This window comes from Tarenaya hassleriana, unplaced genomic scaffold (assembly GCF_000463585.1).
Source record: "Tarenaya hassleriana unplaced genomic scaffold, ASM46358v1 Cleome20, whole genome shotgun sequence".
Lineage (NCBI taxonomy): Eukaryota > Viridiplantae > Streptophyta > Magnoliopsida > Brassicales > Cleomaceae > Tarenaya > Tarenaya hassleriana.
In genome coordinates, this window is record NW_010965373.1 from 1,028,029 (window position 1) to 1,046,835 (window position 18,807).

Here is an 18,807-nt window from a genome sequence, read left to right on the forward strand (position 1 = left end):
TTTTCTCTGTACATTTTTGCGGGCCTGAATTTTATTTGGGCTAATAATTTTGAATTTAGTCCATTGGGTTGATTGGTGATTTGGAATGGTCTGGGCTGAACAGGCCCGTTTTATATCCCCTCCCTCCCATATTCGAATCCTCTGGCTGAGGTAGAAACTTCCCATGTTATTAGTTTTTATTTTGAGTTTTTTATTTTAGTTTTTTGTTTTTTGGTTTTTGGATTTTTAGTTTTTGGTTTTTATATTATTGGTGAATGTAAAAAAACAAAGTTTTGATTTTTAGTTAATAATTTCACTAAAATGATTTTCAAATTTTAAAGAAAACCAAATTTTATAAAATCTTGTTAATTTTTTTGATTTTTTAAATTTTAAAAACCCAAAAACCTCCTCCATTTCTATTCAACGGTAAGCATTGATGGATTGTGTGTGTGTGTATATATAAATAATAATATTAGGAGAGTGGTGGGAAAATTAAAGCAAGAAATTAATCAAATTTAGAAAGATTAGGTGGAAGGAAACCCAGTTGGTAATTTAACCGATTTAACAAATTTGTAATTTTATCATTTAATGCAAATTATGATCCAATTTTTTTCCCCTTTAGAAGATTTGACCAAGACAGACTTTGCATGAGTGTATGTCCTTCTTCTTCCTTTCTCCCTCAGTCTGGTGGAGAATTAAAAACAAAACAAAAACAAATCTTAGCCCTTTTAGAGAGAGAGACTGAAGAGAGAGAGTACTCACCAGTTGTTGCGGCTCGAAGGGAACGAGATTGAGATCCATACGCGGAGGGAGAGAGATTACGGAGATGGGATCTCGGCTTCTTGAGTGTTGCTTCACCTTCGTCTTGTGCTGTCAGTCCGGGAACAGCAACTGCTTTCCCTGATCATTTTCTCGGCGTCCAAACTTGGGGGTTCATTTTCTGTCCTTCTTGCGTCCAATTCACTCGTTCTCAGGTACCAATCGCTACGGGGGTTTTATTTCGTTTCGTAGCCTGTATTTCTCTCTAGTGATCATTTGGCCCATTTTGAGATTTATAGGTCATTTGCCGTTTTCGTCTGCTACACTATCTTCTGGATTCTTAGGGTTAATTTGGGGTTTGGCTAGAAATAGCGATCTGGGTTCCGATTTGCACTCTATTGGTTTTGAATGTTTTGCTCTTTTGAGAATTTTCTCTTATTTTGTCCGATTTTAGACAGACACTGCTTCTAGTTTTGGAGATTATACTGGTTCCAATTCAAGTGGTCTCTGAGTTTCAAGTGACGACCAGATTGTAATCCTTTACTATTTCAATGGCTATTAGGGTTCGGGTATATCTGGTTCTGGTGCACAGGCTTCTCCAAAAAAGATTTCCAATTTTTATCCGTGCGATTCATGGGAAATGATTTGGATTTTGGAGACACCAAGGTTATTTGATAGTTCTATTCGGCACAGTTGTAGATTTGTTGAGTACTGTCTGTTTGATAAAATGACATCAGTGATGTTGGATCTGTTGGATTGAAGGGGTGGAACCTCAAAAGAGTAAATTTCATAGGCTCAAAGTGACAGCTAATGACCCCTTGTAGATAGACGGTGCCTTAGGGGCTTGAGTTTATGGGTTTTCTATCCATTACTGATTATGGAATCTTGTTCGGTTCATAGCAGTATAGCCAATGGGTTTTGTTATTTTTTGTCTGCAAATAATTGAGAGAAATTTAGAGATGTCTATTGGTGATTACTACTTGGTCCATTGAAAATAGTATGTCTGGTTTTCAAATGGTGATTCTGCTTTCTTTATCTGTGAGATCTGGGAATTCAGACATCAGGTGGTGGGTATGGAGTTAATGAGTGTGGTTGCATCATCTCAGAATATCGCTATCTATTATGTAGTAACTGTAACCATTTTGTTTCTGTAATATGGCTATTGTGGTTTGCAATGTGGTTGAAAGAGCAGCCCCCTCCAGTTCTCTTTCTGGAGCGTATTTAGTATAGGATCCTGATGCAGAATCCATATTTTTCTAGTATTTTATTTGCAACAGTTTCTCCCTATGTTTTCCTAGAGTTTTTCTTGTTTTGGACTTGATACTTATTTGAATTGTGTATTGCTTTATATGCATGACTGGGGTAAACTATCTGTTGTGTAGAAGGCTTCTGTGTCGAAAAGCTAAAATTAAGTTTTTCGGCAAAGGAACTCTTTAAACAAATTGGAGAAACTTGAGTCATTCTTCTGATACTTGGATGCTCTGCAATAGGCAGAAGATGAATCTTCAAATGTCGCCCTACTAGCTAGTAAATGTTTGTGGACTTTAATGCTCTTTAAATTTCACTTTGGTTCTTGTATTTCCTTTACCATTTGCAACTTGACCATGTATCTTTTTTATTAATTTTAATACAGTTTACTTCTATATGTACGATCAATGTATCTTGGTGGCTTTCTCAGCTCTCCCATTTTTTTTATAGGACTTTGAAATCCTGAGGTTTTAGCATATTGCGTTTGGTTGTCATCTAGTGCCTTAATCAAGGTTTTTTTAGAAGAAACCAAATGGGTTCAAGATATACATCTCACCAGCTCAGCAACGGGCTTTATGTTTCTGGCCGGCCGGAGCAGCCCAAAGAAAGGACTCCGACAATGAGTTCAGTAGCCATGCCCTACACGGGTGGTGATATCAAGAAATCGGGGGAATTGGGGAAGATGTTTGATATTCCAACAGATGGAACTAAGTCAAGGAAGTCTGGCCCCATACCTGGTGCTCCCTCAAGGACTGGCTCATTTACAGGAGCTACACAATCAGGTTCCAACCTGCCTAATGCCACTGGCCGTATGTCTGGCTCGTTAGGTTCTGCTGGGTCAGCTTCAATGAAGAAAACGAACTCTGGACCTTTATCTAAACATGGGGAGCCTTTAAAGAAATCATCTGGCCCACAATCTGGTGGTGTAACACGGCAAAATTCTGGTCCTATACCTGTACTTCCAGCTACAGGTCTCATAACATCTGGGCCCATTACATCTGGTCCTCTGAATGCCTCTGGGGCACCTAGGAAGGTGTCTGGTCCTTTAGATTCTTCTGGCTCAATGAAGGCACATATGTCTTCTGTTGTCCACAACCAGGCGGTAACGACCCTTGGCCCAGAAGATGACTTTTCGTGTATGGAGAGCTTCCCAAAGCCCGTGCTGTGGTTGGTTGTTCTTATATTTGTGATGGGGTTCCTTGCTGGTGGCTTTATTCTTGGAGCAGTCCACAATCCAATTCTCCTCATTGTCGTCGCTGTATTGTTCACGGTAGTTGCTGCACTGTTCATTTGGAATATTTGTCGGGGGACAAATGGTATCACAGATTTCATTGCTCATTATCCTGATGCGGATCTTAGAACTGCCAAAAACGGTCAATACGTTAAGGTCACTGGGGTAAGTATCCAAACGCTGCTCACGTGGTTTTTCTTGTTGCTACCGTAATACAAGCTGTCAACATGTTCAGTGAAGTTGTCTTTTCCATTCCATGGGAATACCCTTTAGGATCTTAGATAAATTGTATTCAGGTCACTGATAGCAGACTATAGTTCTTTATGCATTAGGGAAAAGTGTACACTTTTTAATAAAAGAGCCAGTATTACCGAGCTAGCACAACAAGAGTTGGGCTTGCATGATGTATTATGGAAAGAGAAACTGATCCATGTCATTCAGCTGTCAGAATGCACTTTTCTGCTAGTCAGGCTTTTTCTATGGTTGTGATGCTGCTTCTGTTTGTTATCATTGAAGGTGGTTACCTGTGGTAATGTGCCACTTGAGTCATCCTTCCATAGAGTTCTGAGGTGTGTGTACACTTCCACATGTCTGTATGAGTACCATGGATGGGGTTCAAAACCGGCTAATTCTTCTCATCGCCGCTTCACCTGGGGACCGATATCAGCTGAGGTTAGTGGCCCAAATGCCTTTCTGGTCTTTTCAATCTTTTAGATGATTTTTCTGTCTCTCAAGGAAGAGAGAAAGACAGATAGGGTCAAGTGATGATCTTGAATTTTTCATTTCGTAGAAGATGCTATTTTTTCCTTGATTCGATGTATAAAACTTCTTATGTGAACCCCTCGGTGTATAAAATGTTTTCTCCTACGCTGCAGAGACATGTCGTGGACTTCTACATCTCTGATTTCCAATCCGGGCTCAGAGCGTTGGTCAAAACTGGGAATGGTGCCAAGGTTACTCCCCTTGTCGATGATTCTGTTGTCATCGACTTTAAGCCCGGAAGTGAACAATCGTCCCCTGACTTTGTTAGGTGGTTGGGCCAGAAGAATCTGTCTAGTGACGATCGAATCATGCGGCTTCAAGAAGGGTAAGGAATCTCTCCTAGTGATAAATATTCGTCAAGTCAAATAATTTAGAAAATAAGAGCATGATAAGTAGGCCATATAACTAAATTCAGTATATGAAACATGTATGTATGGTTAGAGCAAACCCGGAAAATTCTTGAACGTTACATTCTCCTAAAACATTTCAATGAGGAGACAGTGATGGATGGATTGTGATCATAGCTGGGATATAAATGATAATATATTTGAATCTGAACAGTTTCTTCTTCCGATTCATCGAGTAAACCTCTTTTTTTTTTCAGGTATATCAAAGAAGGAAGCACGGTGAGCGTGATGGGAGTAGTGCAGAGGAATGATAACGTGCTAATGATAGTCCCACCGGCTGAGCCACTTGCGGCCGGTTGGCAATGGAGGAACTGCACTTTCCCAGTCAGCCTCGACGGCGTTGTGTTGAGATGTGAAGACTCTTCGAACGTTGATGTCATTCCCGTGTAAGTAACCCTCGCTACCAAGCAGCCTGATGAAAACCATCATCACTCTTCTCGCTCGGGGTTTCATTACAGTTTTTCAGGAATCTGGGGATGGGGGAAGGTGTGGGTTTCGCTTTGATCTTCTGATTCGTTTCGTTTGGTGATACGGGATTTTGTTTTTCTGAGTTATTATTAAGGGTAGGATGATGATGGTGATGGTGATAGTCATCCTCTTCGTGCCATAACGTCTTTTTCTTTGCCTTTTGGTTTTGTATAGAGCTCTCTCCAAGTTGAGGGCATTCTTCTTTCTCTCTCTTTTTCCTGCAACAGAACACAGAACCTCTGTGTCTTCTCCTCCAGGGTGTGTTTTCTTGTTTATTCTTTTTTTTTTTTTTTTAAATGAAACGGAACACACACTTTGTTCTTTTGAACCATGTTTGTTGAGCTTTGCTCGTTATCATGTGTTTTTCTTGATGCCTTTGTGAAATTTGCTGTCCGTAATGAACCGTAGACTGTTGGTATTTGTTTTTCTTTTCTTAAGCATATTGTTTTATCTTTAAATTCCCAGCAGTTTATACAAAATAAATAAAATAAGCATGGGGCTCATTAAGGTTAAAAATTGTTTGGAATCTAGTTCAAGGTAAGCTAGTGATATATATAGTTTATTTGACTGTTACTGTCAGATATATATATTATTTCTTATAAAAAAAATAGATTTAATTTTCTGAGATTTTTTTATTTCAATCATTTTTATACGCTTCAAATTTTATTAATTTGATTTTTAAAAAAATTCAAACTTTTTTTTTATTCTTAAGAAAATGAAATGTTTTCACACCATGACCATTTGAGACCTCTGAAATGTGTTAAAGAAAAAAAAGGGGTCATCTCATGTCATGAAAGGGAAGAGCCACCGCATCTCAGCTCCGTTCCCATTAGACAAATAGTATATCTTCTTCCAGCTTTCCTCCGAGAATCCTTCCCTCCTCACCATTCTTTGCCTGCACCCATCATCATCATCATCATCATCATCATCATAATGGCTTTTCAAGTTTTTGGATCAAAATTTATTACCAATGCCTTCCATTCATGTCCAACAGATACGGTCTGGCCATGGAAGCAGCCTGTGCTGATGATGATCATTTAGGCAAAAAACGAAAAAGAATATCATGTTTTGCTTCACATACCGAAGGTAGTAATGGCAGACTGATTCTGCTTCTTCCAGACTATAACGAGGGAGACTGAGGCGTGCATCGAGCGGTACATCCGGCAAGTCTTTCCGTAGCTTTCCCACCGCTGTTGAATGAGAGAAAGCACCCACCATCATGTCATCATGCATCATACTCCTGAAAGCATTTACCTGTGACATGATCAAATGTCATCAGACAAGCCCATGGGAGGGAGAGATGCCATGCCTCATGACAGAATCATAAGCGGTAAAACTCTTAAAGGAGACTGACTAACCATTGTCAGTTCTCTGGCATGTATTGGTCGACAGGATCGAGGTGTTACAGGCTCCTCGTACTCACTGAATGTAAACCAATTGTTATACTGAACATAAGGAAGAATGAGAAGATTAACAGCATAAGCATTCATAACTACAGACAGAAAAAGCCAAAAGCCAAAGGCCGAAATCTTTTGAATCGCGAAGGGTAGGAAGGACTAACTTGATCGATTGCAATCAACACTGGTATGTCTTTAACGAGTGAGAGTTCTTTCCTCAGACGTACCACCACACCAACAGCTGCATGGGTGGTCTGAATCCCCATTTGCATGAGGTCAAACAGAGTTGATCCCTCAGGAATCAACATAGTGTCTGCTCCTTTCATGAATCCAACACCCGTTCCCTCCCCGAGGGGAATGGGATCAGATATTTGGCATGGAAGCTCCCTTAAGCGTGATTCATTGAACTTAACAAAATCCTGCATAAGGCAACATCAATATTCAAAATGCTCTTAACGAACTACCAGCAACTGCAGCCCCAAAGGGGAGGGGGGAAGCAGAACCTTGCCTTGAGAACATTCTCTGCTTGTAATGGCGTGTCCCAAAAACCCGTGTGTGGATTCTTATAGAAGTAGCCTCCATGAGTCCAATCACGGCCTTTCGGTGCATACAAAACTAGCCAGCCCTCATCACGTGCCCAATGAACAAGCATTGCAAGAGCGATACTCTTTCCACACTTAACAGGGCCATCCAGGACAATCTGTTTCCTGATTTTTGAACCTTGGCAGGCAGATAAAACAAATGTTGATTTATAAAACTACTTGCATGATGCATCATGGTCCTGAATATCAATCAATCAATATAAGATTACTCCAAATTTAAAAATAAGGAGAAATACAAGAAAAAAATATAACCAACAAATTATCCTACTAAAAAGGTCAAGATGCAACCAAACCTAAACACTGCATATATAATTTCTGCACGAACATGGCACCAAATAAACATCAAGGTACGCAACCACATTCGATCAAACGTTTTTGTTCATAACTTCATATACATCAAAATCCATCATAAAATACCAAAGATGAAAGAACCTAGCTTGAGCCAGAAAGCAAACAGGGTATTGATAAAGAACACACCTTTACTGTCACTTGGCCACATGGGAGGATCCACAATGCGTCTGAAATTATCGCGCAGAGCCAGGAAACTTTTTCTAACAAGCAATGCAGGCCTCATTGACTCCTTGAACTCCTCTACCATTCCTGAAGGCAATCCCTCCGGCAACACTCCTCTCAGTGTTGCCTCGCTAAAATCCCGACACGTTACATGATATCAGGACCACAAAACTACACATTAACAGACAAACTCACGCAACACGGGGATCGATGTAGACGAAGTTCAGTAAATATAATCAGTCAGTGTGAGATACTTGAATTTGAAGTAGGAGCAAGCATCCTTCGGCGAGAGCTCCGAAAGGGTAGCTATCGATGTGAAGAGAGGCCGCCCGTTGGGACCCACATCGAGAGACGGATTCATCTCGTCCTCGGCCAGTCGCCGGGCGCGAGCAGCATCGAGGTCGTCGCCTCCGGCCGACCCAAACTCGCCGTCTTCAGCTCCGGCGGAACCAGGATCGCCACCTTTGGATTTAAATTTTTTGCCATCAGCCTTCTTCGCTTTGCTAACGTTAGCCTTCGTGGACTTGGAAGAAGAAAAACACCGCTGGACATGGTCCAAGGTCGGTAGTAGGGTTCGCCCGGCGACTGAAGGCTCCGCCGGAAAATGGCTGGTCGTATCAGTTCGGAGCCAAGTTCTCCGGTGAGATTTGAAACTCCCGAAGGCGGCCCTGACGGTGGACCTCAACATTTCTCCGGTATGTCTCTCTCTCTCTCTCTGCGTCGAGGTTTTAAGGAGGGATTTGGGGTGCGAACCGGGTGTTTCGCCGTGAAGCAGCGAAGGAATGGCAAATTAGTAATAACATATCAGAACTGGGGGTATTAAAGGTAATTTTATACATTATTTTATGGGCTTGAATGGGCGGCCCAAATAAGCCACTTAGCATCGACATAAGTCTCAAACGAAGAACAGCAGCAGTCCTAAAGAAATGGGTTCCGAACATTTCATAAATGGTCTTATTAATACTATGCGGTAATTGTAATTTGTAAGAGTAAAGACCAAACTCGAATCCGACCATCAAAGAAAAACCCAGTAAAATGCAGAGAGAAAAAAAGTTTTTTTTTTCCATTTTCGGTTTTTCTAAATCAAAAGCATTTGTCAAATGTTCGAAATTCCCCACAAAAAGAAGACCCAAAAACAAAAAGGAAGGATGCCCCCCATCAATTGGAGAGTTTTACAATTGCAAATATGGATAAAGTTGAGTCTTAACCCTAATCATCCATACATATTCAGTGATGTTTACATGAGAAAACAACCTTAAAAGGGGGCAGGATGAACCAGAAACCCATATATGTATATATATATGTTTTCCTTCACTTGTTGATGGGATATATATATATATATATATTTCGCCATGGAATATTTATTCTCGGCTTCTCTTTCGCCCGATCATGATCATATATATGCTCATGCTCCGCTTGCATAGAGGCGCGTCCATTCCTTTGCTGCACAGTCCAAAACCGATATGATTCATCGGATGAAGGAAGAAGAGAAAAAAAATGGCCAATCAAACTCTTGAGTATTAGATTAGGTAACTTCACCTGTTTCCACGGCTTCCGCCTCGTTTGTCTTCCAATGCTTAGCTATGTTCTCGGACAGTGGATCATCTGGGTTCGGTGCACTTAGAAGAGCTTGGATGCTTCAGGGCACGCCAAATAAAAATTCAAAACATCAGCCATTGTAGTGACGTTTGCACTCATAAAAGAAAGTCTAATCCTTTCGGCTAAAAGATGTGTATATCTGTACACATACATATACATATATTCATTGCTCGGTGTTATAGCGAGTTGTGAATCTATGGAATTATACCTCAAGAGCACTGTTCTTATTTGTAGTGCAGGACTCCACTTATCTTTCAGGATATCAAGGCAAATCCTTCCCAGCTATACAAAGAAACACTGTCTCATAAGCAAAACAAACATTTTTTTTTCTTTTGTTGCTTGCAAGGTAAATATGTGGGTGAAGAAAATTCGTAAAACAGACCTTGTCAATGTTAGGATGGTATATCTTGGTGAGAAAACGAACCTGAATCAAATCAAAAACATAAGATAAAACCGAAAAATATCAGAAACCAAAACTGGTTAATAGAACACTTTCCAGACAATAACAATTCAAGAACGGAGCGAGGCAAAAATAACTTGCAAACAATAAGAGCCAGCCACTATATCAAAAACAGGGTTATCTTCAACAATTTTAAGTGAAGATACACACAGCTGATCAAAGAAAACTCCATAAAAAAATCTCCAATCTCCGCAATCACTTAACATTGTAGGTCATGTCAACGACATTGATCATATTTAAGTTACTACAAATATTCGAAATACGGAAGATAGAAAAGGGGAAAAGAAAACCCACAAACAGCAAGCGACTTACCTTGGGAGCTGCCATTGGATATTCTTCAGGCAGAAAGAGCTCCAACTTGAAAACGCCTCCTAAAGAAACGAGCCAATGCAAACGATTATTAGCACATGCCACATAATGGAAAAGTCTTACACAGGCAGAGTTTGAAAGATAAAACGAAAAAGGCGCAACTTTAGCTCAGGCAACGAACCTGATATATCGATAAACTTAGTTAACATTAGTTGTAATAAGCTGAATTCATCCATTTCACCACATATCAACACATGCATAGCCTTTTGTCTTTTAATAGCAGACAGTCAATAACTTCATTCAGTAAATGGAGAAGCAACCAAAACACTTAGAAGACCAGGAATCAATCAATCATTAGAAATTTCAACAGACGCAATCAACAATGAGGGTTGTCTTGTCGGAGATGATTGAACAATCACCTTCATAAGGAGACTGCGTAGGGCCGAGGATCATAACATTGAAGTACCGCATATTATCCTCAGATGGAGAAGCACTTATCCCGGGAGCTGCAAAGATCGATTCAGACAAACTCCATCAAAATCAGCTAAATCTTTCTTAACACAAAACTCGACAATCACGGAAGATCAAACTTCCGACTGAAATCCCGAGTTCCTCGATCAAATTCCCATTTCCGTCTAAAAATAAACTATAAACCAAAAAAGAGCTAGAACGAATCGAATAAATTTACCCGGTTCACTGAGCAGACGTTGAGTTTCCTACCAGATCGCGAAGGTAACAAAAGTCAGATCAAAGTACAAAATTGGAAGAATAAGATCAAACAAAAAGTATTGCAATTCGGCTAGCTTTCAGGCTCAGTCGGTTCTTCCTTGGATCGATTCAAGATTAAAACCCCGACGAGACATCGAGAGAGAGAGAGAGAGAGAGAGAGAGAGATTGGCAAAAGGGGTCGAGAAAAAGAAGATCAGAAAACAACAGACCTTGATGATTCTTCGGGGAAGATTGCTGTTTGCCATTGTCACGCCGATCGATCCTCACAGAGCCTAGGGTTTTCTTTTCCTTTTAAGAGCGAGAAGCTGAGAAAGACGAAGGGAGCTGGTGACAATCGTGAGGACGGTTCGTCGTCTCTGACGTGCTCCTTGATGCATTTATTTCCTTTCCCTAAAATATCTCCACTGAAAAAAAAAATGGTATTGCGTTATTGTAATAACAAAAATAACAATAACGATAATAACATTTTTAATAAAAACAAACATCGATCTCCCATGTCTTTTTTGTTTAAATTTAATTCATAATTAGATCGTTATCTGTCCAACGGAGGCAGGGCTTATGGTCCTAACGATAATTAATAATCTATTTAGTTTTGCAATACATTCAGAGGGTTTTGACATTAATTAAACAATTCCCGTTGTTTATTAGTAATTTATTTATTAATCAAGAAAATTAATTTCCATAATTCCATTCGTTTTTTTTTCTTTTCTTATTCCATTTATTCTTTTAGGACGCGTTGGTCAAACGCCAAGAGTTCATCCTCTCGTAGTGGTGGGTAGACTCCCTTGGTCCACTCACGAAAATACATTTTTTTTTGGGATAATTACATTTAAAACCCTGTACTTTTCTCTCGTCGCAATTTAAACCCTATACTTTTTTTAATACAAAAAAACATTGTACTTTTTAAAATTGGCAATTAAAACTCTGTACTTTTAAAAATTAGCAAATAAAACCCTGAACAATAAAAAATATTATTTAATGCTGACATGGCATCCTATTCACCTGCCACATCATCAACTCTTAATATTTAATAATATTAATTAATAAAAAATAAAAAATAATATTAATAAAAATAAAATTTGAAAATTTATATACATTCATAAAAATTATACACATAAATAACACATACATAAAACATATTTTTATATACACATATATCTATATAATACATACATATTTTTATGTATGTGTGATATATGATTTTTTTCCTAAAAATCATACATATATATATATATAATGTTTTTTAGGGAAAAATACATATATAACATATAATAATTATACACATATATAGATATATATGTATCATATGTATATATGTATATATAAATATATTTATATATGTATATAATTTTAAAATTTTTATAAAAGATATACTCCACAGTCCACAGGTCTCTCTCTCTATATCTATGTATATGTAATCATACATATATATATAATATTTTTTTATATAATGTTTTTATGGGAAAAATACATATATAACATATAATAATTATACACATATATAGATATATATGTATCATATGTATATATGTATATATTTTTTATAAAAAATATGGACACGTATAAAAGGAAAACGTATTTGATATGAACTTATAAATTAGAATTTCGAATCATACAAATTTGCACCGGAATAGATTTAAAAATCAATGTATATATACATAAACATTATTATTGGACACGCGAGAGAAAATATAAAGATCTGAGATCAAGTTTTTTTTTTAAAAAAAAAAAGATAAAAAAAGAGAAAAAGAAAAAGGAAACATTTAAAAATTACAAAAGGGACATTAGTATTTAGCAGTGGGCACAAAAGTTTTTTATAATGGTAATGTAGGGAATAATTAAATAATTAAATATTAAAAATATGAGGTCAGCATCATTAGGGTTTCACTTAATGCCATTTAAATTAAAATATCAGACATATCATATTCCGGAAACACAGTATACTAAATAACATACACAATCGCACTCCGACATATATAATTTCCACGTGGACCCCACTAATATTTATCTATATATACAACCAAACCCTCCCCTTAAATCTCAACAAGGCCTGTTTTCCACAAAACACAGGAGAAAAACCCTAACACATTTCGCAATTTTTTCTTCAGAAATCGAAGAAAAACCCTAAATTTGTTTTTTGAAGAAGAGAAAATGGCACTGGCCGGAGCAGGACTGGGAGGGACGAGCATCGCCGAGGCTTACTTGATGAGGAAGATTCACAGGGAGACGACGAAGAAAGCGACCAGCACCGTCGCCACCGGCGGAGAGGACTGCGGCGGAGGCGGAGGGCTCCGGGAGGCGATGAGGCCGCCGGCGAGAAGATCCGGTCGGTGGTTCTTTGGGAAGATGGCTCCGAAGAAAAGCTCTGCGAAAGTTTTGGATCTCATGGCGACAGAATAAATGAGACTGGTGGTGTCTGCCTTTTTTTATTTTTTATGTTTGTTTTTGGTTTGTGTTTTGGTGATATTTTAATAAATGTAAATCTTATTATGGATCTTGTGGTGTATAATATGGTCTACGTTATTTAAGATTGTACCTTTGTAACAAAAAAATTATTAAACTTTATCCATTCGAACTCCGATTCTTGAGCTACCAAATCCAACCTACACAAAACTATTTTTTATGTTTGTTTTTGGTTTGTGTTTTGGTGATATTTTAATAAATGTAAATCTTATTATGGATCTTGTGGTATAATATGGTCTACGTTATTAAACTTTATCCATTCGAACTCCGATTCTTGAGCTACCAAATCCAACCTACACAAAACGGCCATTTAAAGTCAATATTTGTAAATACTCAAAAGACAAATTATATATTCTTTTAGTAATTTTTTTTTCAAATATTTTAAAATATATATGATATATCACATGAGGTGAGAAAGTAAGATACTGTCCAAGCTGCGCTTTGCTCTAATATCTAATAGAGTTTTAATGCTAATATATATTGAATACTAAATCATAGACCAAATTGTATTTTCTTTAGCACAGCAAAAAAATAATATTAAAGAATATACAAAATACGGAAGGGCATATATAGGAAAAAAAGCTTTGAGTGGACAAATTCATGATTATTAAGAAAATGATCACGAATCGTGGAATATTTTATTAGCCTGCCACCCAACTATGCATATGCCACAAAGTACATACTATATAGTGAATAGGGTATATAAAAGAATCGGGTAATGCAGGTTTTGGCATCAAAACATTCGTCAAGTTAGTTCGAATTTTTTAAACTTTTTTTTTTTAAACTAATATTTGGTTGGATTTAAATTTATGTTATTAGGTTTAGTTTATGTTTTGATGAAATTGTCTAATTTCATGTCTAAAGTTTTTTTTAATTAAATTTTAGACATGTAATTCGTTCAGATAAACGAAATAAACGAGATTGAAAACGGGCATAAACACCAATGTGTCGTAGGTATCAGGTATGGTACGGATTCAAGGGCTGAGAGTGAATTCAAACTGGATGGATGTCAGACCAATTTGATAGCGTAAATTATTTTTTTAAGGTAAAGATTTTATCGAATGAAAACTGCCTTACACAATACAATAACCAGAAACATTTGTTTTCCGGCGGCTGTGATTAGTGGGCGACAAAAGGAAAATTAAAGAAATGATTGCTGATGTGGAAAGGTTTAAGAGGAAAAAGCGACAAAATTAATATATAGAATGTGTTTAATATTTATAGATATGATATATTGTGTAGATAATATACAAGTTAATGCATCTATCCTTCTCTCTCTCTTTTTTTTAAGAACGATTATTGTCGGACCATGAATTGCAATTCTTTGGTGAAAACAAAGTTGAGAGCATTGAATCAAAAGATTATGATTAGGTCGAGTGAAGTGGACATCTGCGCGTGCTAGGCACGTGATAAGGATGAGCGTGGTACGTGCGACCATAACTAACGAACTAGCCCATAAGTCGGTCCAAAGGATGGAGAATTTTTTTATGATTTAAGATTAATTACATGAAGAAATGTGGTAAAAAAAAAATCAAACATTAAATCAAGAAATGTGGAGTTAAAGAGAGTAACTCCTATATCCTTTGTATCCAAAATCAAGTAGTAGCTGCAATTTTCTTGAACCAGTTTTAGACAAAAAAAAAACCCAACACAGGATCTTGAAAAGGAGATGGCCCATGTTTTACATATACAAATACATCACATGCATCATCGTCATCTTTGGTGGATGTCAGCAAGTTTCAATGGAGCAGCATTCAGTTCAGTGCCATCTCTCCGTTTTCTTCTCCTTTATCTACAAAATGGAAGCAGCAGCCTTGAGCTGAGCTTCCATCGATTGCGGACCGATTATCAACAGAATCTTTTGACATGAAACGGTAAACTGTAAGGTTGGAGGGCGGAATTACCATTGCGTTTGTCGATGGTAGGAGGATGGAGAACAACATGCATTCCGGGAAGGTCACCAACCGGAAGTCTGGACAGAAGTAAGGATTCCTGAACAAGTCACCGACTCAGAAGACAAAACCTTTTTACCAAACAGACCCAATGAGACAGTAGCATCAACATCGTGCTGCTTTGAGAACATAACAGCAAAATCAAACAACGGCGCCGGAACATATAACACACCAACTTCAGCAATCGCATCAAATTCATGGGAGAAATTCATCAGTATAAAAAGACCTTACCTTTAGCCCATTGGGAAATGGTTTTCTCCTTGAGAGACGCCACGGTCGTATAATGACTGTACTTGCTCGGACCGATATCGGTGCGCCATCTGCAAGCCTAAACTTCAGCTCAATCACCTATCATGTCTGAATCCCCCCAAACCAGAAACCCACTTCAAATGCTCATAAGAATCTCCAGAAATCCTCTTCACCATAACACCACCTCCATCTGTCCGGGGAAATTCATCGCGCACAAACCGGATTCGTCAATCCGATTAAAAAGCCGGGTCCAAAGACAGAAACTAACAAAAACCCAGATCGATTCTTGTAGGAATTTTCAAAAACCCTATACACAAACCACGAAACAGACGCGTCAAAGATCGAACAAGGATTCACTGCATAACGCCAAACAGTCTTTCTCTTTTTGACTGCGAAATACGTATCTACATCGATGCTTGTTTTGAGGACCAGCCAAGATCCAATTATAAAATGAGGATTTTTTATATATTAAAATAGCCAAAAGAAAAAGGAAGAAGAATATTATGGTGGGTCCAAATGAACAAGAATGTCTACGCTGATATACATTTACATATGTGCATTTACATGTGTATATATATATATGTATGTATATGTAAATGGCCATTATCATATGCTTGTAGGTCCACAATTAAAGGAGGGAATAAACAGGAGCTACATAATATAATCAACAAACCAAACTCACATGATCAAAACCAAAGACAGAAATTGGGACCAGTTAGGTTCAAGGAAGAAAATCCCAGACCCAACTGAAACTGAAAAGAGGACATGTTCAACTAAGAGAAGTAGATTCTTAATGAGACAACTTCCATTGTCTGAATCAGAATCCCAACCATGTGAGCTTCAAAGCCTTTTCTTATACTCCTCCTCTGCTTTGCTGTGAAAACAATCATGTTGCAGAAAGCAAGGAAGAGATGTAGCCGTGGAACAGGACATGTGATATGTGTATTACATCATATGATTACATGTATGTATCTGAACAGCCGATAGATACCCACAAGTAAAGCATATACGTCGAAAGAGGATCGATCAAGAACCTGAAGTATACATCGTCACGAGATTGTATAGTACTCTTAAGCTTACGTAAAAGGGAGCCAACCCCGGAAGAATGTAGAATCTTGATCAGAGCAGCTTCAAACGACGATATCCCAGACAGATATGTCACGAGATTTTGCTTCAGCTTCTAAAATATCGGCATAGAGCTTCATCGGTAGTGGCAAATAGATGTTTTTGTATGCATTTGCATTTACAAATCTATAACTTGACAGCTGATGAGTTCAGCAGCTCCGAGATCTTTGGTTGCAATGACATTCCAGATAACTGTATCTGATGTATCAACTGAATCAGCTTTTCCATGAAAAGGGCATGAACCCACGACAGGACTCGAGCTGGATGACGGAGAACTCGAGCTATCAGGAACGTCAGCTCGTAGAACAGTAATATTGCGGTTTCGGTCTCTGGTAATGAAATGAAGTTTTCCATGTAACCCAGCAAGTAAATAAGGAGATTCTGATTCTGTCAAGTCGTAAACAGGGACTTCCCCTATGACAACTTTCCATGCATCTTCATTCTGATCATAAACCTTGATCTTGCCATTCTCCGCAGAAGAAGAAGGATCAAAAGCATATAACTCACCATCCACCACTACACTCAATTTTGTCCCGGCTTGCCTTGCAGGCCAACCTTCACCCATTCCTGCCGGCATTTCAACCCATGAATTTGTCTCCGGGTCATAAATCTCTCCTCCTACATCAACAACGATCGGCCAAGAGTATAAGCTCTGAGAAACACATAACCTACCATTGTAAGAAGTCATCCCAGTGGCTATAGGCTTCAAAAAGCCGGTAAAAAATGCATTAGGCAACATTTCAGCCTTTGAGAAAGGCATACTCGGAATTTCTAACCACGTATCACTGCTTGGATCATAAACTTCAGCCGACTGAATAGGAGATAAACCTCCTCGTCGTCCATTATTAACCCCTCCCACAACATATAGTTTGTTATTAAGAATGCCCGTTTTAGAATAAGCCCGATTTACCAACATGGAATTCGCTTTGCTCCACTTGTTAAAAACAGGATCAAACCGCCAAACAGAATTCATAGTCCAAGATCTCGAGAACCCACCAAGAACGTAGAGGCACCCACCAACGGCACCAATGGAACACCCACAAAATGGCATTTGCTCCGAGGCATCTTTCCTGCGAAACCAGTTCCTCACAATCTCAACAACTTTGACACTTGGATTAGCCATATTCCATAAGCTTGAGAAACTTTCTCGAGGTTCTTCTTCGTAAACAGTGGCAGGCATTGGAGGCAATTTCTGCCATTTCATGGACACAGGATCTAAAGCATACCACAAAAGCTTATCCTCTTGACCTTTAGTCAGCACATAGAGCCATTCCTCTGTTTTTCCTAGTTCTTGTCTCAAACTATATAACTCAGAGCTCAGTAAAGCGGATTTCCACTTCCCGGAAACCAACCTCGCTTTAAAGTAGCAAATTCTGGGGAGTCTGGCGAGTATCTGCATAGACAACTCATCAGGAAGACCAGGAATCAATCTGCTACTGTCCCCTTCATACTCCGGAGACATTTTCTGCCTTTTCCGAGATTCACTCGCGTTTCCTTCGTCTTGACTGGACATTCTACTCTTGGAACAGCTCAAGCTCATAATAGAGCCCATAAGAACAATTTTGTAGATGGATCAGAAATTGGAAGGAATCCGTGGATGAATTGGACAAGAGCCACTTATAACTGCAGAAAGGAAACGAGACACATTTGATATTTCAAAGAGATGAACCATTACTGAAAAAAATGATATTTCAAAGAAGCAGAGGCACATTTGGGAAAGCAAGGATGCGTGATTGGAAAATCTAATCAGAGGAAACCAAATTTCCCTTTTCCAGAGGGAATAGAGACAAAGAGGTGAATCTAAAGCTAAAACTTCCAGATTCGCTATTAGTTTACCCCTCTTCGAAACCTATTGCGACACAAATCCACCTTCAAAGTTTTCTCCGAAATCCTGCAGAATTGTCTTGAATCGCAAGAGCCCTCTAGATAATTTCATCTCTAAAACCCTTGAGAGCACGGATTTCATCCATTAAATCCCAAATCCCAAAACGTTCGCATTTGCTGCAAAACCAGTAAAAACCCTAACTCACCGCAGAAGCTGAAACGGAGAGGCCCGTAATCGATCTCGATCTCGCGAAACGAAGAAGACGAAAAGTTTTCAAATTTAAAAAGCCTAAATCGTTCGAATTCATCAGAGAGTGAGAGAGTTTTAAGAAATCGGGATTGTTGGATAGCTAAGACGACAAATCAAGGAATTGGATGATGAGAAAAGCAACATCTAATGTGAACGGAATCTTTAGGTTCCTGTAACCATACGAAAATTAGGTTGAATTGTCGCACGATTTTTTTTTCATGGTCTAATTTAATAATGACACGAACACATATATGACTTTCTCCGGTTTCATTTTTTTTTAAATATTTGCCAATTAAATCATGCTAGTTTAAATTATATTTATATGTCAGACAAATAAGACTATAAAATTGAATGATGGTTTGAATCGTAATTATCGCAATTTTCACGAGTTTTTATTTGTGTGATCTGCCAAAACCCGGTTTGCAGTTTCGGTATGATTATTAGATTTATTTTTCCCCTTAACCGAAACCAAACCAGTGCC

The 18,807-nt window shown here is 38.3% G+C and overlaps 5 protein-coding genes across 6 annotated transcripts; 2 read left to right on the forward strand and 3 right to left on the reverse strand.

Annotated features, from left to right (window-relative positions):
• The first annotated feature begins 659 nt into the window (after positions 1–659).
• LOC104813631 (uncharacterized membrane protein At1g16860-like) lies at positions 660–5,231 on the forward strand. Its single transcript, XM_010541307.2, has 5 exons — positions 660–953; positions 2,437–3,382; positions 3,734–3,889; positions 4,093–4,304; positions 4,584–5,231. Exons 2-5 carry the CDS (start codon positions 2,519–2,521, stop codon positions 4,774–4,776), a joined length of 1,425 nt encoding a protein of 474 aa, XP_010539609.1. The 5' UTR covers positions 660–953; positions 2,437–2,518; the 3' UTR covers positions 4,777–5,231.
• A 307-nt stretch (positions 5,232–5,538) lies between these two features.
• LOC104813633 (28S ribosomal protein S29, mitochondrial-like) lies at positions 5,539–8,399 on the reverse strand. 2 transcript variants are annotated; one of them, XM_010541310.1, is made up of 8 exons: positions 7,621–8,399; positions 7,331–7,497; positions 6,760–6,971; positions 6,416–6,670; positions 6,213–6,299; positions 5,936–6,108; positions 5,823–5,872; positions 5,659–5,749 (listed from the first exon to the last, which is right to left on the reverse strand). In XM_010541310.1, exons 1-7 carry the CDS (start codon positions 8,052–8,054, stop codon positions 5,836–5,838), a joined length of 1,365 nt encoding a protein of 454 aa, XP_010539612.1. In that variant the 5' UTR covers positions 8,055–8,399; the 3' UTR covers positions 5,659–5,749; positions 5,823–5,835. The 2 variants fall into 2 exon arrangements, with proteins under 2 accessions (XP_010539611.1, XP_010539612.1); XM_010541309.1 differs by lacking the exon at positions 5,823–5,872 and having other exon boundaries at positions 5,539–5,749.
• A 105-nt stretch (positions 8,400–8,504) lies between these two features.
• On the reverse strand, positions 8,505–10,836 carry LOC104813632 (ubiquitin-conjugating enzyme E2 36). The gene is made up of 8 exons (XM_010541308.2): positions 10,673–10,836; positions 10,423–10,450; positions 10,154–10,240; positions 9,738–9,796; positions 9,348–9,389; positions 9,174–9,247; positions 8,906–9,003; positions 8,505–8,809 (listed from the first exon to the last, which is right to left on the reverse strand). Exons 1-8 carry the CDS (start codon positions 10,706–10,708, stop codon positions 8,772–8,774), a joined length of 462 nt encoding a protein of 153 aa, XP_010539610.1. The 5' UTR covers positions 10,709–10,836; the 3' UTR covers positions 8,505–8,771.
• Positions 10,837–12,484: 1,648 nt separating this feature from the next.
• Positions 12,485–13,042, forward strand: LOC104813635. The gene has a single exon (XM_010541311.2). It carries the CDS (start codon positions 12,615–12,617, stop codon positions 12,861–12,863), a length of 249 nt encoding a protein of 82 aa, XP_010539613.1. The 5' UTR covers positions 12,485–12,614; the 3' UTR covers positions 12,864–13,042.
• A 2,668-nt stretch (positions 13,043–15,710) lies between these two features.
• LOC104813636 (F-box/kelch-repeat protein At1g22040) lies at positions 15,711–18,465 on the reverse strand. Its single transcript, XM_010541312.1, has 2 exons — positions 18,283–18,465; positions 15,711–17,875 (listed from the first exon to the last, which is right to left on the reverse strand). Exon 2 carries the CDS (start codon positions 17,802–17,804, stop codon positions 16,371–16,373), a length of 1,434 nt encoding a protein of 477 aa, XP_010539614.1. The 5' UTR covers positions 17,805–17,875; positions 18,283–18,465; the 3' UTR covers positions 15,711–16,370.
• Positions 18,466–18,807: the final 342 nt, after the last annotated feature.